The sequence below is a fragment of the Eptesicus fuscus genome, chromosome 2 (genome assembly GCF_027574615.1).
Source record: "Eptesicus fuscus isolate TK198812 chromosome 2, DD_ASM_mEF_20220401, whole genome shotgun sequence".
In the NCBI taxonomy this organism is placed as follows: domain Eukaryota; kingdom Metazoa; phylum Chordata; class Mammalia; order Chiroptera; family Vespertilionidae; genus Eptesicus; species Eptesicus fuscus.
Window position 1 is genome coordinate 28,280,685 of NC_072474.1, and position 16,402 is coordinate 28,297,086.

At 44.5% G+C, this 16,402-nt stretch overlaps 1 protein-coding gene across 1 annotated transcript in view; it reads right to left on the reverse strand.

The window, feature by feature from the left end:
* Positions 1–14,087, reverse strand: part of ASB13 (ankyrin repeat and SOCS box containing 13) — a 41,748-nt gene extending 27,661 nt beyond the window's left edge. Inside the window, exon 1 of the mRNA XM_008155353.3 lies at positions 13,566–14,087. Coding sequence (XP_008153575.2) covers positions 13,566–13,764 — 199 coding nt within the window. The 5' untranslated portion in view covers positions 13,765–14,087. The remainder of the gene's footprint in view (positions 1–13,565) is intronic.
* Between the last annotated feature and the right edge of the window lie 2,315 nt (positions 14,088–16,402).

Here is a 16,402-nt window from a genome sequence, read left to right on the forward strand (position 1 = left end):
CACTCCTTTACAAGTCTGGCACACAGGTCCTCCAGGATGGAGTCCTGGCCTCTTTTCCTAGTCTTTCTCCCCGCTCCCCACCATCACCTTTGTCCCTCCCATCGCCTGCCCGCCCCCCCCACACACACACACACAGTTGTCTCTAATTATAATGAACTTCACATAGCTCACAGAGGGTCAGGCCTTGTGCCTTTGTGTTTGCTGTCCCTGCCTGAAATGCACTCCCTAGCTTCCCATACCACAGCCTCTGCCTGAGTGAGTAAAGTCCTCCTCACCCAGTAAGACCCAGTGGAATGTCTGTTCCTTCAGAAGCCTTTCATTGCGCAGCCCACCCACCCACTCCCGTCTTTATTCCATCTCTGTATCATTAGCTGTGCACACCCTCACACCTGCATCTCATTTGCACTCCTCTCCCATCCCTCCTCAAGTATCTCTAGTATAGGACAAGCCCACCCTCTGGTTCCAGCAGGGCACCTGACAATCAGGTATGGGATGAGTAAATACTCTCCAGAGCAGGTTTGACTTGTCAGACAATGCCGTCCCCCTGCAGTTGTGTCTGCCCTCCCCCCACCTCCCACCTGCCAAAGTATAGCCACCTTCCCTGCCCTTCACAGGCCTGCCCAGCTCCTGACACTGAGCCAGGTGCCAGAGCATCAATTACATAGGAGTCTGTTGTAACAAGAGCCATGGCCACAGTCCTGGAAGAGCATCTGGGCACTTGTGCTCCAGACTGGTAGCTGCATCCAGCTTGTTCCTGCCTCTTGTCTGGGCTTTGGTTGGAGGTCATAGTGACACCTGTCATTCCTCATGTCGACCAGCTGCTGGCAAGCCCAAGCTCATGAAGGGCTAAATGAAGACCTTCCTCTTGAAAACTAGAGAGTTTCACCAATGTCATCTATGAATCTACTGCCAGACAACAGTCAGGGTTACTCAAGGAGGAATGACAGATGCTTGGAAACACTTGCCACCTCTCTGCCCCCCAGTGTGACCTAATTAATTCAGCCTGTGTACCAGATGTTCACCTTTCTGGCTCCCAGCTCCAACACCCTCTTTGCCTTAGCTGGGCCCCTGACACCTCACATCTGAAGGCCCCAGGTTCAAGTCCATCCTTTAAGAAGCCCCAGCTGAGTACTTCAAGTGGTTCTGCATCAGCTGCCCTGAGGGGAACGTATGTGATGACGGAGGAGCCTCAGGAATCAACCAACACCTGTCTCTGTCACTTACAATAATCTCTGAGACCTTGCACAAGGTACTTACCCTCTCAGAGCCTGTTTTCTCCCTTATAAAACGTACATATTTTTGACTACCCCCAGGGTGGCTGTGCAAACTGAAGGGATGCTATTTTGCACAGTCCCCAGCCAATTATAAACACTCAGTAAATGACAGACATATGACTATATGGGATCATCATCATCATTATGACTACTTCTGCTAGTCCTGTTGGGTCTTGGGTTCCAGCTCTTCTATCTGTCCTTGTTCCATAATGAGCCTTGCTCCATAATGAGTTTACCTGCACAGTTCCTGGGCCCTCTGACACTGCAGCCTGCATTCCTACCGGCCCCTACCAGCTCATACAGCCAACTGTTAAACATCCAGGAATTCCGCCAGCCAGAAACAGTTAGGGGCTCAAGGTCAGCCATGGTGTGAGTATTTACACCAGGAAAAGCAGCAAATCAGAATCTGGTTTGTATTCCTTTTTTCTGCCCGCCCGCCACCCCCCCCCCGCCTTTTTTTTCCCCAGAGAGACACTTTATCAACATCCCACTTAGTCAGCCAGAGACCAGAATCCTGCTCCTTGAGCCCAAACACCAGCTCTTCAGCCAAGGGCCACCTAACCTCCCAAGAGCATGTGTCTCTAATTATAATGAACTTCAGTTGGAACCCTTGTACATTGTTGGTGGGAATATTAGATGGTACAGCCGCTATGGAAAAGAGTATCTGGTTCCTCAGAATGGCCTGGGGGGCCCCCTGCCCAGGTAGATCAGAGCACTTATCGGCTCCACTAAATTCTCCAGAGACCAGAACCCAAGCCACACTGTCTGTTCTAGTCCTTCTGTGACCCTGGCCCTGCTCCAGGCCTTTCCTCCCCTAGCTGGGCTGGCCTCTCTATGGACAGCAGCCCTGCTCTAACAGACTGTTTTCCAAATGCCTCAGAGAACACCTTCACTACAAAACTGATCCAACACACTGGGTTTAGTTGGGGTCAACATCCATCATGCACCGTGCTTGGGCCAGGAATTTTGTTCCAAGTACACCATTAGGGCAGCCTGAGGTCCTTGCTGCAGAAAGCTCCTTCTCTGCCACAGCTACAGATGGAAAATAATCTGCCAGCTCTGCATATGCCCTTCTCCTTAATACCCAGTAAACATTCTTAAAGTGTACAGAGAGCCCCCTGTGCACTGAGAGAGACAGGTCCCTGCCCAAACTCCCTGCATGAAATCAAATCGATAAGCCTACCTCCCAACATTCTCTGTGGTACCTCTTGCAAATGCACAGCCAAGCTTTATATGAAAAGTAAAAAAGAGATCACAATAAACAAAAAATAAATAATTCATAAGAAATCAGTTCAATGTAGGTAAAAACATCTAAAAAACTATTTTGAAACCTCAGAAGACAGGAAAGAAAATACGGAAACAACAGCAGGAAGCTTTTTAAAGGAAAATTCAGGGAATAAGAGCTTTTGACAATAAAAAATATGATAGTGAAAATTAAGAACAAATCCACTAAGAATTGGAAAATGAAGTTCAGAAAATCTAAATAGTAGAACAAAACGACGAGGAAGAGATAGAAAATAGTAAGAAAAAAATAGTAAGAAAAGAAAAGGATCCATTCAGGAAGTCTAAAGCCCAATTAACAAGGGTGCCAAAAAGAGAAAAGAGAACCTTCTTCAATACACTAAAAAGCCCCTGAATTGAAATGAAAGGGATGATTTCTGGATGGGAAGGGTCCAGTGAGTAGCCTGAGTGATGTACTAGTATATAGTAAAGAGGTCCCACACCAAGCCACACTGCCATATAATTTCAGTACTGCAAGGATAAGGAAAAACCCTAAACGTTTCTAGAGAGGGGAAAATCCCATTTAAAGAATGAGGTTGCTGGGGGAATGGAGGAAGGAGATAGAAGACAGTATAGGGATAAATGGTGATGAACGGAGATTTGACTTTGGGTGGTGAACATACATTACAGTGTACAGATGATGTGTTGTAGAACTGTGCACCTGAAATCTGTATAATTTTGTTGACCAGTGTCACCCTAGTAAATTCAATAAAAAAGAAATAAATAAAATAAAATAAAGAACCAGGAGTCAGAATGGCATCTGATCTCTTAAAACAGTTCTAAAAACTCAAGGACAAAAACCAAGATGGCGGCATAAGGTAAACACCTAACTGTTGCCTACCACAACAATTTTGAAACTACAACTGGAAAACAGAGCGCACACTGTCCAGAACCCCCGGAAAGCTGGCAGAGTGGAAAACCTACAAGTAGAGAAAAAAAAGAGAGGGGGACACTGAGCCTCAGGAGCTGTGGAGGTGTGGAGATCCGTGAGCGCGGAAAGGGCGGGCGGCTGAATACACGGCAGGCTTGCTCGCGGCGCGGGGAGAGGGAGGGCAGCAGACACTGCATGGCGAGCTTTCTCGTTTGGGAGAAAAACAAAACCTCCCGACTGCACTGAAATCCAGCTGCGGTCAGGGAGAAACTGGGCTGTTTGGCAGCGGACAAGGCTTGAGAGCAGCCTTATCTCAGAGGCGCACAACCATTGATTAGGGCACAGAGAAACCGACCCTCTTAGGGCGGCGTGGACGGAAACCAAGTTTGTCTGCGCCATTCTGAGACTCCGCCCCATCCAAGCTGAGCACAGCCCTCCCAGTGACTGGATTTCTTGTTCGGGAGAAAAACAAAACCTCCGGTCTGCCCTGAAATCCAGCCCCGGCTGGGGAGAAACTGGTCTGTTAGGCAGCGGGAGAGGCTCGAAAGCTGCCTTCTCTCAGAGGCACGCAGCCATTAATTCGGGCACGGAGCAACCGCCCCTCTTAGGGCGGAGCAGACGGGAAACCAAAGCTTGTCTGCGCCACCCTGAGACTCCGCCCCATCCAAGCAGAGCACAGAAGCTCTCCCAGTGGAGACACTGCTGATCCTCACAGCCAACTGGCTTGGAGATCAATTCCCGCCAGTGATACCAACAATCCCAACAACTCTGAACTCCAGTTTCTGGGGACACGCGGGGGACCCAGACGCCTACGGGACTCTTGGCCATCGGTCGGAGAGTGAGAGTGACTTTTCTGTCGGTATGGACGACACCAGATTTCAACCACTCTCATAAGGGACACATTCAAGAGGCAGACTCAGTGAGCACCAAAGCCCTACTGTGTCTCCAGCACAGCAATTCTTCCGTTATATACACAGCAGGCCCTCACAGCCAATTGGACCGGAGGTCAATTCCTCCCAGTATACCAACAGCAATCAGGGCTTTTAACTACACCAAGACTTTCCACTCAGCCCACAAAGGGGAGTACCAAGAGCGACCACCTAGGGTGATTGGGGAAGCTGAGCTACCGGCCCCTATAGGTCACCAACCACACAAAGCCACTCCATCAACACAGGGAAGCAGCCAAAATGTGGAGACATTGAAGTATGTCACAAGTAGGAGAAATAGATGAAAGCAAACTAATGGACGACACAGTGTTCAGAACCATATTTATAAGGTTACTCAAGAATATTCTAAAAACCGCTGAGAAACTTGAAAAGACCTTCAAGGACCTTAATGAGAATACCAAAAAAAATGGAAAAGGACCAGTCAGAAATTATGCATACACTGTCTGAAATAAAGAATATACAGAGTAGACCACCACACCCAAAGAGTCAAACCAAAGAGCTGGAATATGAGGAAGAAAAAAAACACCCAACCAGAGAGGCGGAAAGAAAGAAGAATACAAAAGTGTGAGGATAGCATAAGGAGCCTCCGGGATGGCTTTAAGCGTACCAATATCCGAATTTTGGGGGTGCCAGAAGAGAGAGAGCAAGATACTGAAAACCTATTTGAAGAAATAATGACAGAAAACTTCCCCCACCTGGTGAAAGAAATGAACTTACAAGTTCAGGAAGCGCACAGAACCCCAAACAAGAGGAATCCAAAGAGGACCACACCAAGACACATCATAATTAAAATGCCAAGGGCAAAAGACAAAGAGAGAATCTTACAAGCAGCAAGAGCAAAACAGTTAATTACCTACAAGGGAGCATCCATACGACTGTCAGCTGATTTCTCAACAGAAACTATGCAGGCCAGACGGGAATGGCAAGAAATATTCAAAGTGATGAATAGCAAGAACCTACAACCAAGACTATTCTACCCAGCAAAGTTATCATTCAGAATTGAAGGGCAGATAAAGAGCTTCACAGATAAGAAAAAGCTAAAGGAGTTCATCACCACCAAACCAGTATTATATGAAATGCTGAAAGGTATTCTTTAAAAAGAGGAAAAAGAAGAAAAAAGTAAAGATAAAAATTATGAACAACAAATATCTATCAACAAGTGATTCTAAAAATCAAGTGAATTAAAAATCTGAGGAACAGAATAAACTGGTGAACATAATAGAATCAGAGGCATAGAATGGGGGTGGATTGATAATTCTCAGGGGGAAAGGGGTGTCTGTGTGGGGGTTATGGGAAGAGACTGGACAAAAATCATACACCTATGGATAAGGACAATGGGGGGGAGGGAACCGGGTGATGGGGAGATATGGGGGCACAAAAAGGAGAAACAATTGTAATAATCTGAACAATAAAGATTTATTAAAAAATAAAAATAAAAAATAAAAACTCAAGGACAGGAGCAAAATCTCTTCGAAATTCTGAGAAAAGGATTTCTAGCCCAGAATTCCAAAGCGAGCCAGGCTGCCAATGAAGTGCGGAAATAGAATCAAGACCTTTGGGAACAACAAGCAAGATCTCAAATAAGTTGCCTCCTCGTCACTCTTTCTGGAGACATTCCTCGGAGATGTGTTCCATCGAAATGAGGGAGTTACATCAAGAAAGAGGGAGATATGGGATCTAGTATTCAATGTGGAAGAGAGGTGATGTAAATTCCCAGGGGTTGGTCAAGGCAGGCTCCAGGATGACAGGTGGGCAGTTGCCTCAGGAGCAACCTGCAAGGATGGAGCACGAAGTGGCAAGCTGTAGAGGTTATATCCCCGGTTCTCCGCGAGACAAGAAAGACAGCGGACCGAGGTTACCTGAGGTGCCTGAGCAAACCGAGAGACAGTTTGAGGATGAATTAGTAATTGTGTATAAAGAAAACTAAACAAACAAACAGAACAGTCATTACCTCTAAGAAAAGCAAAAAGTTATACAAAGAAAGAAATGTAAATCCTAGTATAGCAAGGAGTGCAGCTGTGGGCAATATTCACAGTCATAAAATGAACTCTAGATAATGAGTTTTTTAAAAAGTAATTATATTAGAGGATCCTGGAGGGAACTCTATGGCGGTGGAGGAGCACCAAGTGAGCGAGGGCTTCATCTCCCCCAACAGGGTGTCTGCCGGGAGAGTCAAGTTTGAAAGTTGGGAGATCGAATTTTCAGCATATTAGACAAATGGAGGTAAACAGGATTAACAGCTGAAAGAGTTGAAGTAGTTGCTTCTAGGTAGTGGGAATTAAGGGAGAGTTGGAAGAAGACCGACGTGTTTCATGGTAAATCTTGTGGTTCCATTTAATTTTTTAAAACCATGTACAGTATTATATCTATAAAATATTATATTTTAAATACTAATAAGAAATTCTTTGTAATTTCTCATTTAACCCATTTTAGAAACTAACAGAGAAAAAGGCTTAAGATCACACAGCATAGGAATCCCTGCTCCTCAAACCACATCGGGCTGGTGGGTGTGTGTTTGTGTGTGTGTCCTATATATAGGAACTGGTCCATCTGGACATGGCATATATTTCCTGTCCCAATGCAAAACCAAAAACCATTTAGGGCCATTCAGCACCTCTGGGATTCTTGAATCTGGCCCCTAATAAAAATGTTAAATAGCCTCTAACCCAAACAGGACATAATGACTTCCGGCTATCCTTTTTCAATCCATCAAAGTCAAATTCTCAAAGCTTGGTAACTTACAAACATCTAATGGATTTCACTGAGTTTTATTTACATACATACAAAAAGCGCAGGTAACTTCAGGTTTGTGTCCTTGAACAATTTCTTCCTATTCTCTTTTCCAGTGGGTTCTGAGTGATCCTTCATATCACTGCATCTGTGATATTCAGTGATTCCCTGACATCCCTCCCTACCCCTGGCAGGCCACCATTTCTGGCACTGTAGGGGCTTCTATACACGGAATGAAACATAAGCTTTAGAGCCCTCTTCCTTTATATGTCTGTCCTCTGGAATGATGCAATAAAATTCACCTCACATAGCAGAAAACTCCTAATAAAAGGGCCCTTTTAGTATTTGACTTGCTGTAAATACCTTTGAATGAGATCCCAAACTACCCAACACACACAGAATTCCATGTTATCTTACAGCAGGATGCATTTGTCTGTGTGTGTGTTAAAAATATACTTCTTCAGCCAGGCTGGTGTGGCTCAGTTCAACCTATGTATGAACCAGGAGGTCATGGTTCAATTTCTGGTCAGGGCACTTGCTCAGGTTGCAGATTCTATCTCTGGTGGGGGGCATGTAGGAGGCAGTCGATCAATGATTCTCTCTCATCATTGATATTTCTCTCTCTCCCTTCTCCTCTGAAATATCCTATATAATAAAAGGCTAATATGCAAATAGACCAAACGGTGGAACAACCGGTCACTATGATGCACACTGACCACCAGAGGGCAGATGCTCAATGCAGGAGCTGCCCCCTCATGGTCAGTGTGCTCCCATAGGGGGAGCACCGCTTAGCTAGAAGCTGGGCTCACAGCTGGCAAGTGCAGCAGCATTGGCAGGAGCCTCTCCCACCTCTATGGCAGCGCTAAAAATGTCCGACTGCCGGCTTGGCTCGCTCCCCACAGTGATCAGGCCTAAGCCGTCAGTTGGACATCCCCCAAGGGCTCCCAGACTGCGAGAGGGTGCAGGCCGGGCTGAGGGACCCCCCACTCCCCGAATGCATGAATTTCGTGCACTGAGCCTCTAATATATCTTACCTAATAATAGACAAACTTGTAAATTGACCGTACCTCCACTACGCCCACAGCCAATCAGAGTGAGTATGAAATTAACCCAACAAAGATGGCGGGTTACTCAGAGCAGCTGGGAGGGGCAGGATGCCTGCTATGAGGGAGGCGGGGGGCAGCAGAGGGAGCTACAGGAGCAGTGCTCCAGACAGAAGCGAGGACTTGCTGCCTCCCGGGCGACTGGGAATGAAGCCAGGGGAAGGCAGGCCTATTCTTGCATGAATATCATGCAACAGGCCGCTAGTGTGTGTGTATATATATATGCCACTTTGATAGCAATCATGTTGAAACAGATGCACTCACTCTAATTTACTTTATGAACATCCATTAGCCTCAGCAGGTGGAAGAGGCCATTTTAAATGGTAGGTATATTAAAATGCTAGGGAACAGGCAGATCTCAGAGCATGAACTTAGAAGTGTTTTCTCAGCTTTTGCCTACTAGTGGCCTAATCTCCATTCATACTTACATTGGCCATGAAGGGCAATTCAGAGAATTCAAATTATCATGTCTATAAATTCTGCTCCTTAAAAGACTGCCAGTTATTTGTGCATCTCCAAGAACTTACTTTTCAACCTTTGCTTCAGTACACTGTTTCAGACTGCAATTGGTGCTGTTTAAATCTTTAGGAAGGTAGAAACAGGAAAAGGAAAACATTTTCCTCCTTCCTTCTTTCTATCTGATTCTATCAGATTACACTGATTAAATTCTTGGTTGACATAGCGCTTACCTTTGTTTCTACTTCACCAATACAAGTTGGAAAATAAAATTTTTAAATGAAAGTATGTATAACGCTTTCCAAAGGTGAGTCCCAGGAAGGCAGCCGAGCTGGACACAGCGTAGGCCCACCAGCGGCCTGAGGAACAAAGTGATCCAAAAAGCAAGGAGAAGGAGAAGGCCATGGAATTTCTCAGCCAGAATTTCACAAGACAACTTCACTAGCTTCCCAAGAGTTGTGAATTTACTGAAGATACAAATCATTATAAAGAAAAAAATTTATTCTAATCCTGCATGTTAACTTAGATAGACACTCCCCTTTTTTATTCCAAAATTCATTACTTTGCCCTTTTATGCTGCAAATCCATTATAAAAATTAGTACAGATGGGGCAACCTGAGAGTCCACTTCTAGAACTTGGAAGAAAATCGCCCTCTTCATGAGTAAGGAAAACAGAAATAAAGCCATTTGGCCCTAACCAGTTTGACTCAGTAGATAAAGTATTGGCCCAGGACTAAAGGGTCCTGGGTTCTATTTTAGTCAAAGATACATACCTCAGTTGCAGGCTCCAGTCGGTCAGGGCACATTTGGGAGGCAACCAAACCATGTGTCTCTCTCACATCGATGTTTCTCTCTATGTCTGTCTCTCCCCCTCCCTTCCACTCTCTCTAAAAATCAATGGGAAAATATCCTCGGATGAAGATTAACAAAAACAAGAAGGAAGAGGAGGAGGAGAAGGAGGAGGAGAAGAAAGAAATGAAGCCATGTGCAGAAACAGCACACCCCAAGAAATGGGCTGAAAACAACCCCCAGCTAAAAAGATTTGGGGTGAAAACCCAAGAAGGTGACTGGGTATCTCCTAAGAACAGCAATGTAACTTTTCCACAGCAAGCTTCTACAGAGCAACAAACTAGTTGATAAACTCATCTTCCTGCTTGGCACACAGGGTCTCCATCAAAGATGACTATAATTAATGAAGAAGCTTAAATCTCTTGCCATGTTGTGACATTCAGCCCAATTTCATTTTACTTATTCAATTCTGTACCAAAATTTTACCTCTTTTTGTGCTGATGTGCTTGGGTTTGCTTCATGAGGTTCACTCCATTCTCCTCCCTGCTTTCATAGAACTGTTCCAGATTTGCTCAAATTTTTCAGATTGCAATAGGCCAAAACTTCCTCTATTTCAGTGGTTCTCAACTTTGGTTGCATGTTAGAATCACCTGATGCTCTTTTAAAACATGGTAGCCAGGCTGTACCCCAGAACAAGTAGATCAGAATCTATGGGATGGGACACAGGCATCAGCATTTTTTAAAGATCCTCAGGTCATTCCAGTGTACAGCCAAGACTGCGAATCACTGTTCAGTTATTTCTCTATATAGAAAAGCACTGCCTTAACCTTCCACTGTGTCCTGGAACCAGCTTCCCAGAGCAGCTAGCTATCCTTTCTCCTTTCCTCCTTGAAGGACCTTTGTGGTCTAGCCCAACACACTGCTTTTATCTACTGTTCCTTAATCCCCAGCTAAAGTAACTCCCAACCCCTCTCCATTCTCCAAGGCAGTGAAATTATACCAAAAAGTTAAAACTCATTTGTACTGCTATAGATGGCAGCCACTGCCGGCCACAGTGACTGCCTCAGAATCCCAAATGGTGTTTAAATGATCCTAAATGGATTTCCTTCCGACGTTTTTGTTAGCAGTATAACACAACTAAAGGTTTCTCCACTAAGGGACATTTCTAGAGAATTCTAGAATGCAGCCATCTCTAAGCCAGAAACAGAAACACAATTTGAGAAGACAGCAGAAGTTGACTTCTTAGCCAGGGCACTGATTATCTAGATCTCTCAAGGTGTTTTCAATACAATAGTTTTTTAAAAAAATCAAATTCTGCAGATACAACAGAAGGATGAACTTGTATATAGGTTCCCAGGCACTGAGATGCTTCTGACTGTGGATCCCTGAGGCAAATACATTTCTCACAGCAGGAAAGACAATGTGGAGATGACAAGTATGTAGTAAAGCACTCCCAGGTCTCCTGAGAAACCCACAGCAGACATATTTGTCCATTCAATCACAAAACCAGGCCCTACAAGTCCATTAGAAACGGTCCTATTTGATGGGAACTGTGTGAACCTTTCAATGTAATATAAGCAACAACAACAACAACAACAACAAACAAACACTAAAAACCCCACCTGGGTTTAAACCTCAGCTTTGCTTCTTTCCAGCTGTGTGAACTCAGTTTTGCCTTAAATTATCAATAATTATGACTGTCTAGCAGCTCTCCCAGGGCTTGTGGCTAGTGCCTGGCATCCAACCTAGAAGCTCATTGGCTCTTGTTGCAGTCCAGGAGCTGCCTCTCCTTTCTCTCTCTCCATCTCACCTTCTGAACACTGTAGACAGCAACGAATTGTGTTCAGAGTTCTTGGCTAAGGATAACTGAAGAACTCAGCAGCTCACCTTGCTTAGAACCCAAATACCCTAAGGCTCCCTTTCATCTTCTGCCAGCCTCTTACGTTCAAGTCAGAAGCTCTTGAGGACAAATGCTGAGTACAGGAATCACTTTTTGCAAATAGACACTTATCTTGGGTCAGTAGCACTGTATTACATTTGCTACGTTATAAACACCAGATTCACCTTAGGGTGTGACTTGTCCTAAATTCTTTGTACTTATTGACAAAGCCATATTGTAAGACTCTACAATCTTTACCTCTGTGAGATGCTATTTTTAACACTGGAGAACTGCCCGGTCAGTGTGGCTCAGTGGGCTGGGCATTGTCCCATGCACTAAAAGGTTGCTGGTTCACATGCCTGGGTTTCAGGCTAGATCCCTAGTATGTGTGTGGGGACTGGGAGGGGGGCGCGGTAGGGAGAGTGGGGTGTGCAGGAGGTAGCCAATGGATGTTTAATTCTCTCACGTTCATGTTTTTTTCTCTCCCTCTCCTTTCCTGGCTCTCTAAAAATCAATTTTAAATAAAAAAAAAACACCTGGAAAACTTACACGCTTTGGTTGGAGTACACCACACACACACAGAATTTGAGATCAGAATGTTACAATGACCCTATGATGGGCCTATACTTCTGCTGGGATAGCAGTGTTGTTTTGGATTGAACACATTCAGTTTATTCATTAGTGCTGAGAATAGAAATGTCAGCAGGACATATCTTGGAGAAATATAGTAAAACAATAAAAAATAATTAATCCATGAACTCCAGAAGCTGTGTATCCATTAGTTTAGAATGTGCTTTTCTTTTAAAGACACATTCCTTAAATTCTGCCCCCAAACAAAACAAACAAACAAACAAAAAAACATGCTCAGAAGTTATGCTGTGCTACTGAATGCTCTACATGAATAAAAATAGTAAAAAAAATTTAATCAGTTTCGGTGATTAGCTGTTCATTGCTTATTTAACTGATCCAATCAAGTATAGATCACATTGGCAGGTTCAAAGTCTTGTGTCTGTCTGGGGCGGAATGCCAAGTAAAAACAGATGTTTAGTAAATGCTTTTGATCATGTTGAAGGTGGCTCTTTTGCAAAATCAATTGAAATATATTTGCCTTGCTATGACGGCAATTCCTCTTAAGCTAAATTGACCTTCAAGACTTCTCACTTTGACTCCCACTGCTGTTTTTACCAGTGTAGAAATACTTCAGATTTTGTTTTCTTTCCAGGCTTTCACTGTTCATTTTATTTGCCATAGTTTCCCCACCCCCCCTTTGCCCCCCGAAGTGATTTTACTTTTATTTCCTTCACTTTAAGCCAATCATGAAATTTCACAGTGATTCTGGGATGGAGGCAGAAAGAAGGCGATGTTAAGAATCCTAGGGCTGGCCCACATGGCCCAAGAAGGTGCAGGAGGGCAGGCCTCTCTGGGGAAGCTGGAGGAGCACCCACTGCCATAGTCTTACTTCAGAGGCAGGAAAGTTTGCTCCCAGAAAGAATGTCCCTTTGCCCTCAAATCCATTTCATTCTTGGGTAGCCCAAATGGTCAAGAAGAATCAGTGAAGAACCGAGATTTCATTTTTTACAGTGTGACAACGTCTCAAGGTCACATCCTCCTTCTGGAGCAGATTCCTTCTGTCACCCAGGGTGTGTGGCGGGGATGCTAAGGACACAGTGCACTGCCTTCTCTGGGGCTCCTGGAAGATGTTCCAGCTCCCACCAGCGCTGCCTACCCATGGTCGGTCAAGGCCATGTCCTAGTTTCTCCTCCGACTTGGCAACGACTACCCCCCACCCCACCCCGCTGGGTATCTTCCTCAAGGTTGCCAGAGCTCTAGCGGCGAGTCTGCAGTTCAGAAGTCCCACTGTTGTTGCGTCACGATGATGACCAGCCCTGGGACGCGGTGGGGAGAGGGGGCGGGGGCGGGGCGGGAGCGGGGCGGGGGGAGGAAGGGGTGGGGCACAGAAACCACGTCTGAAAGCTTGGGATCCCCGGGCCCCTCTCCTTTAAGGACGTGACCCTCCAAACAGGGCCCATCAAACGCCCCAGAATACACATTCAGAGGACACATCATCGATCACAAAGCCAGCGTCATCAGATGCACCTCTACAGTCCCCGAGAGCCGAGAGCCGAGAGCCGGCTCTGGCGGTCCTCGATCGTTTGCCAACTCCCCAGCTCCAACCCCCCAGCTCCGGGGTACCCGAGCCCCGCGCCCGCAGCACCCGCGGCGCCCCGCACGCACCCACGTCGCCCAGGAAGCAGCCGTCTGCAGTCCGGGACTCCATGCCGCTGGCTGTCACGCACCCCCAGCTCCGTATCCGGGTGACTGTGCTGGGGACAAGGGCCTCCTGCGGAGATGGCCGTGAGCGTCGGGAGTTGTAGTTCCCTGGTCCTGCGGGCGCGCCTCGCGGGACTCGGGGCCAGCGCCACGTCGTGGTCATCTGCGTTCAAATGCCGCCGCCTCAGCTGGGCAAAACATCTGCCCGTGTGCAAAATATGTGCCCAAGAGCAAAACGTGTCCAGCTGCTAAAACTCACTACCATGCTTTGCATTGCAAAGCTCCAGAGTTCCTCCATGCTTTAAAGATGAACTTCCTGCTGCAGCTGACGTACGCCCTGTTTCTTTCGTCTTTTGAGAGGAAGTCATAAATTCCAAATCATTCACATTCGTTAAAAAATAAAAACAAAAAACAAGCCTTTTCAAGTCTCATGGCAGAAACGAATAACCTGTTTCCAAATGACTCTCAGTTGACAACTGAGTAAGGGAGCTTTTTCTTTAACCCACCCTGACCTACCCTGAGCCTAAATGTACAAGTTAGTTTAGGAAAAAAGTAAAAATATCAGGAATTGCCCGGTCTGGAAACAGATAAGGACAAGCAGAGAGCAGAAAGTTTGGTGGGTCACCCAGGCAGAGGCTTCCCAAGGACTTGAGTGTCCAGTCCAGTCAATGGGCACTGTATTGAGCAGGGTTGGAGCCCTGTTAGAATTCAAAGCTGCTTGGAATTGAGAGCTCCAGGCCTAGGGATGACATTTCAAGTGTATTAGCAATGTGTGTTTGTACCCTTTTTTCCATTTGTCTACCAAAATTAGCCTCTTGAATTTTCTTTGCAAGTTTATTTACTAAATGTAGTACATTTTGTAATTAATACATTTGTCATGGGATGTTATGTTTTCCCCATGACAATGCCATGTGCTTGTATGTTTGTATTTTCTTCAATATTTCTTCCTTGACAAAGTATCTAGATATGAGTATAAATCATATGTTCATATTTTTATATGTATACTAGAGGCCCGATGCATGAAATTCGTGCAAGAATAGGTCTTCCTTCCCCTGGCTGCTGGCACCCGGGACCCGGGCTTCCCTCGCAGCCCTGGCTTTGTCCGGAATGTCATCCGGAAGGACCTCCAGTCTAATTAGCATATTACGCTTTTATTATTATAGATACCATATATATTTATCAGCAATACAATATAAATATAAATTTATATTTATATACTTAAGTCTATATATATGCATGCAAATATTTGCTAAAATATTAAAAAGCAAATATTCCTTATTAGCTTATTATGTTGTAATTTTTCTTCATTCTGTTACTTGATTTCAATAGTTAATTGCAGAAAACCTTTTTTAAGCTTTTATGTCAGGGGTGGGGAACATCCAGCCCTCGGGCCATATAAGGCTTTGAAATCATTTGGTCTGATCCTATCAAGGCATTGGGAGTGAGTTAATTGAATGTTTGACCAACCCAGCTGGTGTGGCTCAGTGGTTGTATGTCGACCTATGAACCAAGAGGTCAGGGTTTGATTCCAGGTCAGGACACATGCCCAGGTTGTGGGCTTTCTGTGAGCTCAATCCCCAGTGTGGGGCATGCAGGAGGCATCAGATCAGTGATTCTCTCTCATCGTTGATGTTTCTATATCTCCCTTCCTCTCTGAAATCAATAAAGATATATTTTTTAAATGTTGGACAAAATACAGCAGGCTAATTTTTAAGTTGATAATTTTGTATGGCCCAAGAATTATGTTATAAATATCCAAATGGCCCTTGGCAGAAAAAAGTTTCCCCACCCCTGTTTTCTGTATTCAGAAATATATTGTGAAAGTATTTCCTCTCTCTTCAATATTCATAATGTATTTTTCCCACCAAGAGTAAGAATATGTATATTATTCTGTTTTGTTGTTATTAAGACTTTTATTCACCTGGAATTTGTTGCAATATATAGGATCCAAGTTAATTTTTTTCTAAACTAAAACAGAATTGTTCCTAAAATAGTCATTAAATAATAGTTTATTTGTCTATTTTTGTGTTAATATCCTTTTATTGTCTATTAGGTTCAACTATCTTATTTTTCTTTTTTTAAAATAAATCTTTATTATTCAGATTATTACAATTGTTTCTCTTTTTTCCCCCACTCCACCCAGTACCCACCCCACCCTCTGCCCTTACCCCCCCAACTGTCCTCATCCATAGGTGTACGATTTTTGTCCAGTCTCTTCCCGCACCCCCCACACGCCTTTCCCCACGAGAATTGACAATCCACTCCCTTTCTATGCCCCTGATTCTATTATATTCACCAGTTTTTTCTGTTCATCAGATTTTTTATTCACTTGATTTTTAGATTCACTTGTTGATAGATATGTATTTGTTGTTCATAATTTTTATCTTTACATTTTTCTTCTTCTTCTTCCTTTCCTTAAAGAATACCCTTCAGCATTTCATATAATACTGGTTTGGTGGTGATGAACTCCTTTAGCTTTTTCTTGTCTGTGAAGCTCTTTATCTGGCCTTCAATTCTAAATGATAGCTTTGCTGGGTAGAGTAATCTTGATTGTAGGTTCTTGCTGTTCATCACTTTGAATATTTCTTGCCACTCCCTTCTGGCCTAAATAGTTTCTGTTGAGAAATCAGCTGACAGTAGTATAGGTACTCCCTTGTAGGTAACTAACTGTTTTTCTCTTGCTGCTTTCAAGATTCTCTCTTTGTCTTTTGCCCTTGGCATTTTAATTATGATGTGTCTTGGTGTGGTCCTCTTTGGATTCCTCTTGTTTGGGATTCTCTGCACTTCCTGGACTTGTAAGT